The sequence below is a fragment of the Kryptolebias marmoratus genome, linkage group LG2 (genome assembly GCF_001649575.2).
Source record: "Kryptolebias marmoratus isolate JLee-2015 linkage group LG2, ASM164957v2, whole genome shotgun sequence".
NCBI lineage: Eukaryota > Metazoa > Chordata > Actinopteri > Cyprinodontiformes > Rivulidae > Kryptolebias > Kryptolebias marmoratus.
In genome coordinates, this window is record NC_051431.1 from 12,548,514 (window position 1) to 12,563,550 (window position 15,037).

At 38.4% G+C, this 15,037-nt stretch overlaps 1 protein-coding gene across 3 annotated transcripts in view; it reads right to left on the reverse strand.

Annotated features, from left to right (window-relative positions):
- Window positions 1–15,037, reverse strand: part of LOC108243520 (Down syndrome cell adhesion molecule-like protein 1 homolog) — a 103,580-nt gene that overhangs the window by 29,207 nt on the left and 59,336 nt on the right. For 2 of the 3 annotated variants that reach the window (XM_017428991.3, XM_017428990.3), the window contains exons 4-11: window positions 11,763–11,909; window positions 11,340–11,618; window positions 10,071–10,346; window positions 8,526–8,825; window positions 4,546–4,688; window positions 3,745–3,874; window positions 788–1,066; window positions 59–187 (exon numbers count right to left, since the gene is read on the reverse strand). In XM_017428991.3, the coding sequence (XP_017284480.1) occupies window positions 59–187; window positions 788–1,066; window positions 3,745–3,874; window positions 4,546–4,688; window positions 8,526–8,825; window positions 10,071–10,346; window positions 11,340–11,618; window positions 11,763–11,909 (1,683 nt within the window). Of the gene's footprint in view, window positions 1–58; window positions 188–787; window positions 1,067–3,744; window positions 3,875–4,545; window positions 4,689–8,525; window positions 8,826–10,070; window positions 10,347–11,339; window positions 11,619–11,762; window positions 11,910–15,037 lie in introns of those variants that run through there. The other variant, XR_005234378.1, reaches the window with a different exon arrangement.

The following is a 15,037-nucleotide window of genomic DNA, read 5'->3' on the forward strand; positions in this document are numbered from 1 at the left end:
GAGGCACATACTATAACACATGCATGCATAGATAAAGTATGAAGGATGATTCATGTACCGAGTGCACCTCTGGCATGCTTCCACATGACTTTAGGAGGAGGGTATCCATCAACGGAACAGTTCAGGATAGCTGCCTTTCCATAGATCCCATCCTGGTTGTTGGGCTGTACAACAAATCGAGGAGGCACTGGAAAGTTATGAGAGAGAAAGTGAACAAAGAGACCAACTAAAACGGCAGTAAAAGACAAAAAAAAACCCCAAACAAACAAAAAAAACATTTAAACATTGAAATATTTCTTTAGTGTAATTGCTTACATTTAATATTAAATGTTACCAGTGTCTGAATAATGTCACAGCTTTTCTAAATATTGACAAAAAATATATAGATAGACAAAAAAAACTATCTTTTCTTTTTTAATTTATTTTTAATTCTTTGCCTAAACAAAATGCAAAAATTGTTCACTTTGAGCACATGATACATTAGTAGCATTTGCATTGTATGCAGAGAAACTGCAATACTTTTAAAGATCCAGAACTTTAACATATTAATAGTGAGTCTGTGTTATAAATGGTAGAGAATAAAAAACAGTTTTCAGGTAAAACAGAAAATGTCTAGTGCCTTCTAAAATGTCTTCTAGGTTGTAAAATTAAAAATAAAGGACTCAGTGTTAGCAGCGTTTGGCGCTTCAGTTTTGGTAATTTTATCTTCAAGTTGTTTCCTTTCTGCATTCTCTATTTCAAATTATTGCGTTCATGTTTAATCCTTCTGCACTCTGGCTGTATTTACCTGTTACTGTGAGCTGTCTCTCTGTGCTGACAGTAGCAGCATCATTGCTAGCAATGCAGGTGTAGTTGCCATTGTGTTTGAGCGATACTTTGGAGATCTGCAGGGAGCTCATGAACTCCTTCGTGTCGATGGTGATACCCGAGGAGGGCACGATCTCCTGGCCATCCTTACGCCACGTGATGCGAATGGGCATGTCTCCAGATGACACCACGCAGGCGATGTACATCAATTTGCCGATGGACGTTGGGGGGAAGTCAAATGGCTGGATCAGCGGGGGAACTGAGGGGAGGGGCCAGAGGAAGAGAAGAGAAAAAACGAGATGGAGTTAAAGACGGACAATGTTAAAAAATGGGGACGTAAGGAGAAATATAAAAAAATTTAAAATAACAAGAGAAAAAGAACAAGAAGATCAAATTTAAACAATAATTGATGAAAAAGAAGAGGAGAATAAAACAGGAAGGGACAGGCAATGAGGTGATATTACAAAAAGATGACAGAATAAGAAAAAAGAGAAAAAGTTGAAGAAAATGGAAGGTAGTTTAAATAATTGTTGTGAGTATAATGTTTAAACAGTGAAATAAGATGGACTCAAAAAAGTGAAATGTTTAGAAACAAAGAAAATATGAATGGACAAATAGTTTTGACAGTTTGGGGTCATTAAAAGGGCAAGGCAAGAAATAAAGCAATGTATAGTAATAAATTGAGAGGGAAAACAGTGAAGGGAGAAAAAGACAATGCTTCAAACTTTGTCATTTTAGTCTGATCAGCAAAATTGTAGGAAACCTTTCCATTTGACTACAAGAAATCAAAAACATGATATCCTGTCGCTGTTGCTTTGTACTAAACTAAGTTAAAAATCTCCGTATTAACCACTCACACTACAGTCGCCCATGCCCTTTACCAACCCCTCCTCTCCAACCCACCCCGCCCTGCTAAAGCCAGCCCATAATAGCTGCTCTAATTAGAGCCCCATCCATAGGGGATGAACAGTGTTGCCATGGATACCTGCTGAGGTGATGGTGATAGTTTGGAGTGGGGGGATGAGGGGATGGGGTTTCAGCTGAGACATCTGGGAGATTTAATCTGGGCCTCGTTAACATTCATCTAATTAAATGAGAGGCATGACGGGCACACATTCATACAAACACATACCTACATCCACATACAGCAAGTGTGTAAATATACATGCACATGTGTGCATGCAAGCCGGGTCGTATACGTAAATGTGCCTGTACGTGGTGAGGGACATTATGGTACAAACACCACAGAGCAGCACAAATTTCACACCTTGTGAAAATGTCACGCAGAAATGCACACACACATACACACGCACACAACCCACACTCACACATTGACAACTTCCTGGAACAAACATGTCGTTCTGCTGCTGCAGCTGAGAACAGAGCGAGACGTTACATGCAAAATATTTACAACACACACACACACACACACACACACACATTTCATTCATACTAATACAAGCAAGCACGGGGCATACACACTCACAAAACTTATGCAATAGCACTCCTGCTCTGTGTAATTGCAGAGTGGTTGAGAGCTTGCACTCGGCCACTCCGCCCCTTAATCAGGGGTTATTAGAGGTAAAGCACAAAGCTTTGTTCTTTTTTCTTGTTCTGTTTCACTAACACTACCCTGCTTCAAAGCATTGTTAATCACTTCCTTTTTTACTGTTAAACAAAGTGAAATTTATAAAGATTTTATTTTAGCGCATTCTTTGGTGACCTTGGATTGATGAGCATGACTAATAAACTACATCTAGTATACAAGATTTACCTGAATGAAGGACCACAGAAATCTAGACGCACTAGCACATAACAAATCTAGACAGGGCCTAAACTGGAGTTGGGGTGAGAGGAAAACTACTGAACTGACAAGGCCAGCTTTTGGGAAGACAAGGTGAAGATTAGCAATGTCTGAGTCTGTTATCATCTCATAAATCCAATAAAAGTAATATTGGTTCAAAATGAGGTGTTTGTTAGTGAAGTAACAGCAAACAAAGCAGTTGAGATGTAGTAGGACTTTTGGAGAAGATAGGACAGTTGTTTGGTAAAAGAAAGCCTTAAGATTTGTGATCTAGTAGTTGAAACCTACTAACAAGCTTCCACACCCTTCTAATTTGCATTCCGAGAGTTAAGATTTATTATATAACAACAAAAACTAACTGAGGTAATCTGCTTTTCAAATGTAAAGGCACAGTCAAGAATTACACTAAGATATTTTGCAAACAATGACAATAAAAGTTTAGTTTGTCCAAATAAAATAATTTATTTTATGTTTCAAATATTATCCATCCAAATGATCCATGTTTGTGCATCTCTGATATAACCAATAAGGCTTGAATAGAAAGTGGTACAGGCAGGTAGATCTGTAAGTCACCAGCAAAATAATGCTGAAAATGGACCCCAGTTGGATAATACAAAATAAAACAAGAATGGGACCTGAAATGTAGCCCTGAGGTACCCCATAAACAACTCTTAAATGCAGAGTTCCTTAAATTGCATTGTTCTTTTTTGGGGGAATTGAAGATGTCTGAAGCTGATACTACAAACATCTTAAAGAGAGATATTTTAAGTATCAAAGACTAAAGGCATTTGCAAAAAGAAAGCCTCAGGTTTGTTGCAGCACAAAAAAAGAGCAAAACCATATATTCAGAAGTAGCACAATGCCATCTTTGAACAAAACAGACTGCGTACATTAACTCCAGGTGCACCACATGCATGTACAGAAAAATGTGAGTCTCTCTTTGATCTCCTGTCGATGCTTGAAACACATGTCCAATTGTACCACCAGAAGACATAATCACATTACTATAGAGCAAACCCCAAATACACACAGATGTTCATTCGAGACATCTATAGGACTTTTCGTGTATAGAAAAAAAACCCTAAACATGAATAAAGCATATATTATTCAATAGTGCCGCCTCTGTAACTAACCTTTGACTGTGACGTAAACAGTCTGAGTGATGAATAGCTGTGGCTGGATCAACACGCTGCAGACATAGGCACCCTCGTCCATGCCCTTCTGAACATCACTGAGCTTAAGTGTCCCATTCTCAAACACCACCTGGACAAACATGAGTGACATTTCAATACTAATATAATATATATAAATATTCTGTACACAGATCTTTTAATTTAAATTGCACAGCGTTAAGGTTAAAAGATCTCTAATATTAAAGCAAAAAAAAAAAAAGATTTTTCAAAAAGAGCTTTGTGGTTTTATTCTTGTGTCAATGGAAATTTTTTGTCTTCAGTGATAACTAAAAGCAAACATGAGCAAAGGCAAAGACTCCTTGTCGCGTAAGTCATTATGAAAAAATGATTAACAAATAATTGAAGGAATAAAGTAATTTTGAAAATATTTGTAAAGTCCATGGAATATAAACATGCTTCACTTGTTCATTCATTTTCTGAATCTGCTTTAACGTCATATATAAGAGGGCTGGAACCAGGGCCAGTAAAGCAGCAAACCAGCATGCTCTTTCACACTCATATCCACATTCTGTATAAAATCCCTAATTAAGCTCACATGCATGGTTTTGGACTGTGGGAGGAAGAAATACTCAAAGAAAACCCACACAGGCACTGGCAAAACATGTAAACTCCACTCAAAACATTTAATCAAGAACATTTTTGCTGTGATATGGCAACACTAACTATAATAACAGAGTGCCACCCAAAATATGTCATATTTACGATATTTGTAGTCTTTTAGGAGTAAAAATGAGACTTCACCTGGCGATGGTTGTCAGGCAGCAGAAGTCCCTCCTTGTACCAGTTAATTGAGTAATAAGGATACCCAATTACACGGCAGTTTATGAAAGTGTTTCTTCCTGCCACTGCAGTGATGTTCTTCATAGGCCGAATCCTTGGAGGACCTGATTTGGAGAAAGAGAGAGAGAGAGAGAGAGAAAGATACGGAAAGACGGAGAAAGAAAGAGAAATGTGGTCAAAGGAAGAAAAAAAAAAGAAGGGAAAAGAGCATCATTAGTTGATGGTGCCAGAAGCAGGTCATGGAATTTTAGGAATAAAGGGGAAGGTTGATAAGGAAGGGAGAGGGGAGGGGGAGAAGACAAAAGTGGAAAAAAAGCATGTAGGAAGAGATAGTAATTAGGATTCCCTGCCTTGAAGTTAAAAAGAATTCAGTTCTACTGTTGTAGTAGAGGATTTGTTCTAGTTCTGATAAATACTGCCAACATTTCTAGAATTGTTATTGACACCTGCCCTCCAACTTAATCAGTTTCATCTATAAAAATTTATCCCACACCAGACTCTTGTTTCTCTCCACATCAACACTGTTGATCCTGAAATTGTTTTTTCATTCTTTATCATATCATAAGACATTTCTGTAGCAATATTATTTAAAAACAAGCTATAGATGGACTAGATTTACCAAACTGGGACTGTCATTCAGACCTCCTCCAGAAATATTCTGCCAATTTTAAATAACCTCTTGGTCATTGACGCTGCAGTGACATATGATCACTAGAAGCCAAATCCAGTGTTACAGATCTAACTAGAAAATGGTTTGTTTTGGACAAAGTGGTCTGTAGTCATAAACAATGTTTTAGATAAAATCGGTAACAAAACTAATTGAGCCCTAAAACACAAATGTTAATTAATTGTTCATTTAAATCATTTTGGCTAGTTTTGTCCAAGACAATTTCAAATTTGCGTCATATTTAAGCAGAAATATTTTGAGATTCCTGCCAGAAGTGCCCCAGGCTGAACTGGAAGTGCTACAGCTAGCTGCTGCTAGTACCATTTGCACTTGCAAAATAAATATTTAAATTTAAAAGTTTAAATTAAGTTTATAATGAAAATGTTAACTGAAGCCTTTTCTCAGACTGTTTTTACTGTTTCTTAGTAACACAAACTCACTGATCCACCACAGAAAAACTGCTGTAGATTGATCTAGAACAGGATAATGTGCAAGCTGAATCAAAAGGCATCTGAACTTCAGTTTTCAGTTTTGAGGACACTGTCTTTAACATCCGAAGAGCTTTCTCATTTGGAAAAGTAAAACGCTTTCAAAACAGAAGTCCAGGTACTTTTGATTCAACTTAACATTTCAGACTACAACTAAACAGTGACAGCCTTAATTTTTCTAGCCAGATTGGACCAGAGATGACTGTTTATTTTATTGCTAATGGATGTAACAAGTGATTTAACTGACTGCTACAAAGAGGAAGTAACAGAGAGACAGAAAGTGAGTAGGTGTAACAGATGAGGGAAACAAAACTGACACTTAACTAGTTTATGTACTTGTATTAAAAGATTTTTTTCTTTTAAGATAGTGTGTATTTAGATGTAAACTTGTCAATAAAAGGGTGACCTCATTCATGTAGACTAGCTGTTACTCAACCGATTCAAAGTTTTAACAACCTAATCATTACTTCTGCCAAGGAGGTTATGTTTTCCGTTGTGTTGAAATGTTTGTCAGTCTGTTAGCATGATTACTTAGAAACTATTGGGGTTATCACAAACAGTTTAATCAATTATTTCTTGATCTGGATTGGATGATTTTTTATTGATGCTGTGGCCTTGGTGGAGGTTTGTGCCCACTGAGTGCTTCTAGTTAATAGCTGCTTTCTTTGAGCCCTTTCCTTTGCCATGTCTGCTTTGTTACTGTTTAGTTGTCTGACTTTGAGCAAAATCACTTTCACTGCCAGAGAAAATTTAATAAAATTTGTTGGGGGAATGTAATATAATAAATACAAATGCAATAATAAATTCTGGTATAGTTTTCTTAAACAACAACAAAAAAAACTTTAAAATAACACCTTACTGTTTAAATATCTTTGCAAGGTGACTGACAAAATATGGAGACTGAAAACCGAGTTGTTTAGCATTGTTGGAAGCCATCACTCAGTCATCTGTCACTTCTTCTCTGACCTTCTCACCATTGTTCATCTTGTACCTTTGTTTTTGTGTCTTTCTGCCTCATTCTTTGCCCCACAACTCTTGGTCTCTTTCTCTCTCCTCCCTTTCTCAGCATGTACTGAGCTTTGAAGTCACAGCTCTGACGAGTCAAAGATGTATTATTCAGCAGCACCGTCACGCACACACTCACACACGTGTCAACACAGTCATAGTCTAAATGTGTGTGTTCACCTGTGTCTGTGAGGTTCTGTGAACTTGCTGGCGGTCCCTTAGTGAATGAGATAAGTTGAATGACTCACATTTCATTGAGAGGGTAAGGATGCAGCTTTTCCACAAGTGGTTATAAATACGTGTGTCCATGCATGTCTGCGTGCGTGTGCATGTGTGTGTGTTGGCAGTATTTGTGACAGTTTGTGTTGCATGCAGGGCTTGAAAATCTCAGGCAATAGGGCTCATTCTCACTTCAATGATCATTCTGGCATGTTTGCTTGGAGCAGACTCACATGTCACAACTACACATCTCACCAAAGGACCAAGAAAAGGGACTGAGAGAAATCGAGAGGGAGACACTGAGACGGTGATACAGCTCCGTCCGTTGGTGTCACTTCTCATCCTTGTCATCTCAGATGACAGTGACATCACCAGTTCTGTCACGACAGTTTTCCATCAGCTTCTCCACAGACTCAAGGAACTCTTCTCAACTCCATTCTTTTCTCCTCATTCTATCTGCTCTACCCTCACCTCAGACCATAGGTTTCTTTAAGTATCTTTAATCATTTCTCATACCTTCTTTCTGCTTTAGTTGCTTTGTTTCTCAGTAGGTTAAGCTAAGGTACAGCCTCTCCTTTTCAGTATTTTGCGTGTGTGCAGCATGTGTGGGTGCATGGCTGTATATACAGGTGGGTAGAGTGGGCAGAACAGAAGGTACACAAAAAAACAACAACCAAGGCACGTGTTTGAATTACACAGAAAAATGTTTGTTTAAGAAACACATTCAGTTTAGTTTTTTAAACAACACAATCCTAATGGCTGTATGTAATTTTAACAATTACAAAAATTGCTTTTTGCATAAAAATAAAAATGGTTTCCCACCCAACTCACTCCAGTTCCTAAACAGGGTTGTTCATATGTCATTAGTTTGGTAGACTGTTGAGCAAACCACCGTGTTTAGGAGGAGGGAGCACACAGAGATTAGCTGACCAACATCTCACTGCCAAGACTGGGAGGAAGACATTGCTGAATTCACAGAGCCCAAATATCCAGTACACAACCTTGAGGACCCCCAGTGGTCTGGTGCACTTCCATTTTGTGGAGTGAGTTTGCAGCTTCTTGAACTTGCTGGTGTTCTTGGTATTTGCAGCATTTTTCATTTGCATTTATTTTCTTGGTTGTATGTGTTTTCTTCTGTCTATTTTCTGTGATTGCAGCATTTTTCTTTAGCAGCATTTTTCTGTTGCATGTGTTCTTTTGTGTTAGTGTGTTTTGGAGTTTGCAGCATTCATGTGTTTTGCCATTTGTGGCACGTTTAGCTGTTTGCTGTGTGTTTGCACCTGCTGGCCGCTGTAGTTATTGTATACAGAAACAGAAAGAAAGACAGAAAAAAGACACACAACATATATGGATAAGATCCTGAAGAGGCAAAATATATTTCTGCAGACAATGTAACATGGAGGACAACAAAAAAGGATGACAACAAAATTGATAGATTTGAGAAAACAAAACACACATACAGAGATAGAAGTAGAGCCAGGAGAGGGTATTGGTCAGGGTGGGGGAAGGGGTCAGGCTATGAGAAGCCTCTGTATGACTGATATTGAAAAGTAGACAGGCACCTCTTACGTTTATGCGCGCTTGGTACTCGGCACTACCGGCCGAGTTTCGTGCGGCGCACCGATACAATCCTCCATCACGAATCTGTGGGCTGCTGACGTTCACGTAGCTCACTGTGCTCCCGTCGGAGAGCGTGTACTGGCTGGATCTGATCCGTGACAGATCCCGGGCCACAGGCTCATCGTCCAGGGTCCAGGTGATGGTGGGCGGAGGGGCTCCTTTGGCAGCACACATCAGGGAAAATGGTTCACCCGGGACTACCACCCTTTCACTGAAGGAGGCAACAATACGGGGTGTCCCATCTGGAAAACAACAAGGAGACCAAAGATTTAAGGTGTGAGGTGAGGAAAACAAGAAATCTTAATCAGCAGTTAAAGTGTGAGGAGACAAATATTAAAGTTTTCACATTACACTCATATATGCGTACAGTTCTTCCTTGAAAAGTTCACATGCTTTAATGTGATAAATTGGATCTTTTGAAGTAAATTTCTGTGGAAAGCTAATGAACAATAAATATCTTACCTGATTCTTGTTTGATTGACAAGCTAATGGTTAGTCCAATGCTAGGCAACTACAATCTCACTTGTTTTATCACAGATCACGTGAAAGCTATTTTGAGAACCTTTATATTGCAGTCAGTTTTACATTTTACATAGAAAGCTATGGTTATGTGCAAGTGCAAATAGTGGCAGCAGCAGGAGCAGCAGCTTTAGCACTTTTGGTACAGCCTGAGGCACTCCAGGCAGGAATATCAAAGTATTTCTGATGGAATAATCATGGAATGCAAAACTGAAGGCTGTGAAAGTTTATCAAATATTGTTTGTATGAACCTTTAAAAGATTTTGAGGTTGGAGTTGTGTTAAGATGCCAGCAATGCACTTTAATCTTTGCCCTGTTTGGACTAGTTGTTAGTTTGACAAATTGGTCTGAATTAAACTCTGTTGAGGTGTACCAAAGTAGCAACTAAGCAGCCATTATGCAAATGTATTTCAGTGTAAGGCTGTAATGTAAAATTTATTATAGTGTATATAATTTAAACAGTGTGAAATTTGAGCTTCACAGCTTTGAAGGTTTTATGTTTTTGCATCATAAAGTTATGAAAACAAATGGTGAAAAAAAAGCATAAAAACACTGAATTAGAAGTCAAAACTAGTCTGAAATGTGTTTAAATCATTGCAGACATGAATAATGCTATCTTTTTTAAAGATCACATATTAAACATACACTAAATTTAAGGCATTTGTTCAACATTACTATCCCCCGTTTACTGGTTAGCTTTTAATTTTTCCAGTTTTGTTCCATATGTCAGCAGATTCCCAACTGCTACATGATTTCACACATGAAGCAGAAACACAGCAACCTGTTCTTCCCCACATTCTTGTTGGGTGTACATATGTACTGTAAACCATGTGGAATTATTGTTTCATTCAGCATAAAAATAAACCATTACCCTGATGCATTACTGTAATTAACCTCATCAGCAGTTCTTGTAGCATAAACATTCATAGGCACACAATAACACGATGATAATGAATTTCTGTCATCACCTTCTAGCAGTATGATGGAGAAGTCCTGGGCAGTTTGGCCCTTCCTTGAGGCAAAGCACTGGTAGGCTCCCGAGTGTCTTTTTTGTGCAGCAGAAATGAACAACGTCTCATTGTGAGCTCCCTGGATGGAAAAGTGCTGATCGGGCATGACGGGTTCTGTGTTACGGTACCAAGACACCGTAAAATGGGGGGAACCTTGAACGGCACAGGAGAGGATGACTGTACTGCTGATCCCTGTCTTCAAGTTCTTTGGAGACAAAGTGACCCGCAGTGGCTCTATGAATAGAAAATACAGGAAGAGAAAAGTCAAAAAAATAAACAAGAATAAGGTAAATGAAGGAAAATTTCCTGTCTACATTCTGATGGTTGATATATGTCAGCATCCCAGGGCAATATGAATATAATTATTTTCCCATGAGCTACATTGTGCTGGCTAAGCAATAGAAGTCAAATTGTGGTAAAATTGTGTGTTTTGTGTGTGTGTCAGATCCTCTGTCTGTCTTGCCTTTGTGTGCTTGTGTATGATTGAGTGTGTGCGCTGAGCAGTGAGGAAAACCAAGACGGAAAGACAGAAAGGAGAGTAAATGTCAGTGAGCAATAAAGCAGCTGGTGTTAAGAGCTAGAGGCTGCTGAATGTGAGTGAGCATGTGTGTCTGTGTGTCACTGCATCTGCATGTGTAAGATTTGCTTTACAAGCAAAGACTTCTTGTACAGTATGTGTGTGTGTCTTCCACCTTACATGCCCTGTCATTGGAGGTTTGTGGGTTGCACGGTGATGTGCCCTGCAGCCAGTCTGCCCAGTGTCCACTAACCTTACTCTTCCTTAAATTCCATCTTTTCTGCACAAATCTATCTCAGAATTCCTTGCATTTGTGTCATCTTTTCTTTACATATTTTTATTAACAAAGATGGCATTTTAATATCAGAAGATTCAGTTTATCCTTATCTTCCACATCCTCTGCAATAAAATGACCGGCCTACATGGCCGCTGTTACTTTCTGTCACACTAACATGCTACTCTGACATTTGAGAGCAGAGAGCAGAGGGGCCAGGAGGAATTCCTTTGTAATCAAACTCATATTTATGTCAGATGACAGTGGTGATAATATTGATAGCATTGTTTAAACAACCTCTTGCTTGTGACCTAATGTGACATTTGTTCTTTCTGTTTTTCTTACCTCTATGCTCTTCAGTTACCAGTACAGAATAGAGGAGGTCAGAACAGGAGATGCATGTAAAGTGACAGTGATAATTGAACTACTAACCCACCTATAACATTGAGGTGACCTGTCACCTCTTTGGAGCCAAAGCTGTTGGTGACCTCACAGATGTAGTTGCCACTGTCCTCGAGTCTCAAGTCAGAGATGGTGAGGCCAGTGATGCGGCGAGTCCAGCGGGAGTCCGCTGGTAATGGCCGACCATCCTTTAACCATCGGATGGTGGGGTTTGGGTATCCGGAGGCGATGCAGGGCAGCTCCACACTGTGACCCACCTGCACTTCACCAGACTGGAAACTGTCCAGCACGTTGGGGGTGGACTCCGTAGGGTCTGAAGGTGATTGCAAACGGTTTAGAATATTTAACCTGTTAGTTAATTCTCCGTAACTACAAAAACTAAAAAACTAAAACAGAGGTAAAAGAAGGATAAAGGAAAGATAAGCCTGTATTAAATGTATAGCAACTTGCTGCTTACCCATAACAGAGAGCCTGGCTCCATTACTCTGGCGGGTCTCTCCACTGTATTTGTGCTTTGTGATGCAGCGGTATGTGGACAGAGCATCTTCCTTCTGCACTTCTGAGATATATAAAGTGCCAAATGAGGTCAGGAAGAAACGATTACCTGTGGAGAACAACAAAGAGAGAGACAATAGGTTAGTCATGTTAGACATAAAATTTGCAATTAGTATTTTGTGTCTGAGCTGATGAGTTTGCCCCCACATCAAAAATGTTACAATGACTGTTTATAACGTATGTTGGCAATGTAAGTGCTTCTGAATCTAGAAGTTGGTCACAAGTCTTTAGATCTCATCACTTGCTCACTATTCTAGGATTATTTATCAATTTTGCCAAATGTGTCACTGATTTTAAAAGAGAAAGTAGTCTAGCTACACATATTTACAAGTTTCAACCACATTACAGGCACAAGACATACAGGCACTTTAAACAAATCATCAGTGAAAAACACACAACAGAGAAAGACAGAGAAGAAAAGAAAGAAAGAAAAGGGGCGCTATAGTAAGTGTTAATAATGTATGTTACTGTAACAGCAGATTAGAGTTATTTTATTTTTCCATCATTGTCTGGTTGGCATTACAAATGTGTATTTTTGAAAGAGAAGAAAACAAAATAAATAGAAAGTACATAAATGATGGGAGTACATTTCAGTGTTTTCACTTCTCTGTGTCTTTTTGTGCTACATACCCCCAAAGGCTATTTCAGACACTGAACACTTCAGAGTTTGTATTAAATTGCAAATTGTTTGGTTATGTTCAGACCCCTATCATGCACATGTAGGTGTGTGTGTTAGGTAAGAAATTTATGCTAGCTGTTCTTTGTTGCACCAAACATTTTTGCGCCTCTGTTTTGTTGACTCCAAAGACTTTGAGTTAAACACAGGCGCACTGAATGGCTGAATACTAAAAATGTGTTCCCCAGATAGGCAGGCACCTATCGACAGCACAGCAGATTTTTATTCTGAAACACCCAGAAACTTGCTGTAAAAGGTGTTCAAATGCTGATGAATACTGTTGTGGTGTGAACTCTGTTAAAGCCACAGCTTTGAGTGTTTTTATTCTTCTTGAAATGTAATTTTTTATGAAGCACTGGCAGCAAATTTCTCAGTTCCTTTTGCTCATTCTTGTTTGGATTGACAAACTGAATGACAAAATGTGTGTCATGAACAAACTGTGTAGACATTCAGTGTGAAAGACACATCAATAATCAGACTTGTGAGTGTGTGAGTTTGTGTGCGATTCCTGCCACAATGTGAGCAACAAGGATCGATGCGTTTTATGGCTGCAAAGCTTTGTCCAAAGAAGATTTAATAAAACAGATGACTTAACAGGTTTCCTGTCGCACACACAAAACATGTACCTTAACACTAACAAGACCAAGAGATGATTTGATGTGAGATAGAGACTTTATTTCTTTATCCCAAACATACAATTGTATTTTGCACTTCTCACGTTTTAAAATTATTATTGGAGGACTGGATGAATGTTACTTAGGATTGTCTGATAGAAAAAAAAGAGGGATCACAGGTGACCTTTTACTTTGTTGTCTGTATCTTTTAACCCTCCTGAAGCCCTCAAAAGAGAGAGAGATGACGAGAGGTAGAGAAACCCTTGTAACTTTGGGTCAATTAGACCCAAAGGCTGTGGGAGGGTTAAGTTTTGTTTCTTTTAGGTTATATATTTGATCTTTCTGCTTTAAGCCTTCATCTACTTTAGCATGCTTTCTCCATCATGCTGTGCATAAAAGGTATACTTGTTATTATCAACTGTCACAGAAAACTCAAAATATTAATTGAATAATATACAAAGTTAGTATAATGACTGTACAAATTATTAATTGATATCACTTGAACAGAGACTACTCATCACACTAGTTGTGAATGACATTTCGCATTTAAAATATACCTATTAGAGGCATGACAGCATTGGTTTGTATAAGTTGTCATATTTCAGAATATACTGACACATATGACAGCGCCAGCGAGTGTCTTTACAATCATAAAGTTCACACACACGTGTTTTCATGTGAGTCAGACTGTTGTGCTGAGTGCTAAACGACGTAAGCTGTAATTTCAAAGCCTGCCCTTTTGTTCCAACCTGGGTATTATGCCTTACAGGATAATATGCACTTGGTGAGTGGAACCCTGTATAACACACTGCTACACCCTGTCACAACATGCCAGGATAGAGAAAGACAGAGCAGAAGGGGGTGATGGGGGCGAGGGCAGAGTAGGAAATTCAGAGACTGTTAAGAATGAAGACAAAGAAAGCAGTGCAGGGGGGCATTAATGAAATGAAGCTTGTCAGCAGAGGATGTGATGGAAACTTACTCCAACATTCTTGTCATTTTTGCTTTCCTTTTCTTTTATTTTTTTTTCAAATGTTCATCAGTAGAAGACCAAAACAAAATAGTTTGTCACCATTAATGAGTGGCCCACCTCACAAGAGTAACTTAGTATCAAATTCAGCAATGATATCCTGCATTTAGGACTAGTCAATTCAAGTCACCCTGCTGGGATTTCTTTGGTTTCTGTTCTTCCATTTAAAGATATGATCAACATTTAATCAAGTAGCTCTGGTTTCTAATCCAATTACACATTTTCTCCAAATGTAATCATAGCTCTTTTTACTGAAATATCATGCTTTCTTTCTCCATTTTCCATTTTGGAGGAGTAGACTTTGGTTTACAGTACTGCTCTTTCAGTTTTATGCAATTAAAATTGAAGCAACATTTCAGACCTTTTGAAGTGGGGTTTTGTGGAAAGCTTATGAAAGAAATAATATCTTACCTATTGTAGATAACTTTTTGAATGGCCAGGGAGTTTTTATTCTGACTAGGCAGTGGATTGCTACCTTAAAACAACACTAAACTGGATCTGAGGTCAATGTCTGTTGTAGATAGTTCAAAAGAGCTATCTACAACAGGTAAGATAACATTTGTTCATAACCTTTCCACAAAACCTCACTTCAAAGGATCTAAACTATACCTTTTACATACATAAACAAAATGATTTTTATTTACAGATTAGCTGTCACACACTACCCTATATATACCGAATAATGGACTGGATAAAAATATCATGATCTGGACGTGAAAAATTCCTTTCATCATTGGAAATATGCCCAGCTTTAGAAGAATATAGAAACCAAAGAATACATTTAAAAAATGCATCCAGATGATAACATTTCATGAAGATCATACATATGTAAGATTGCTAAAAAACCTGATTTAGCT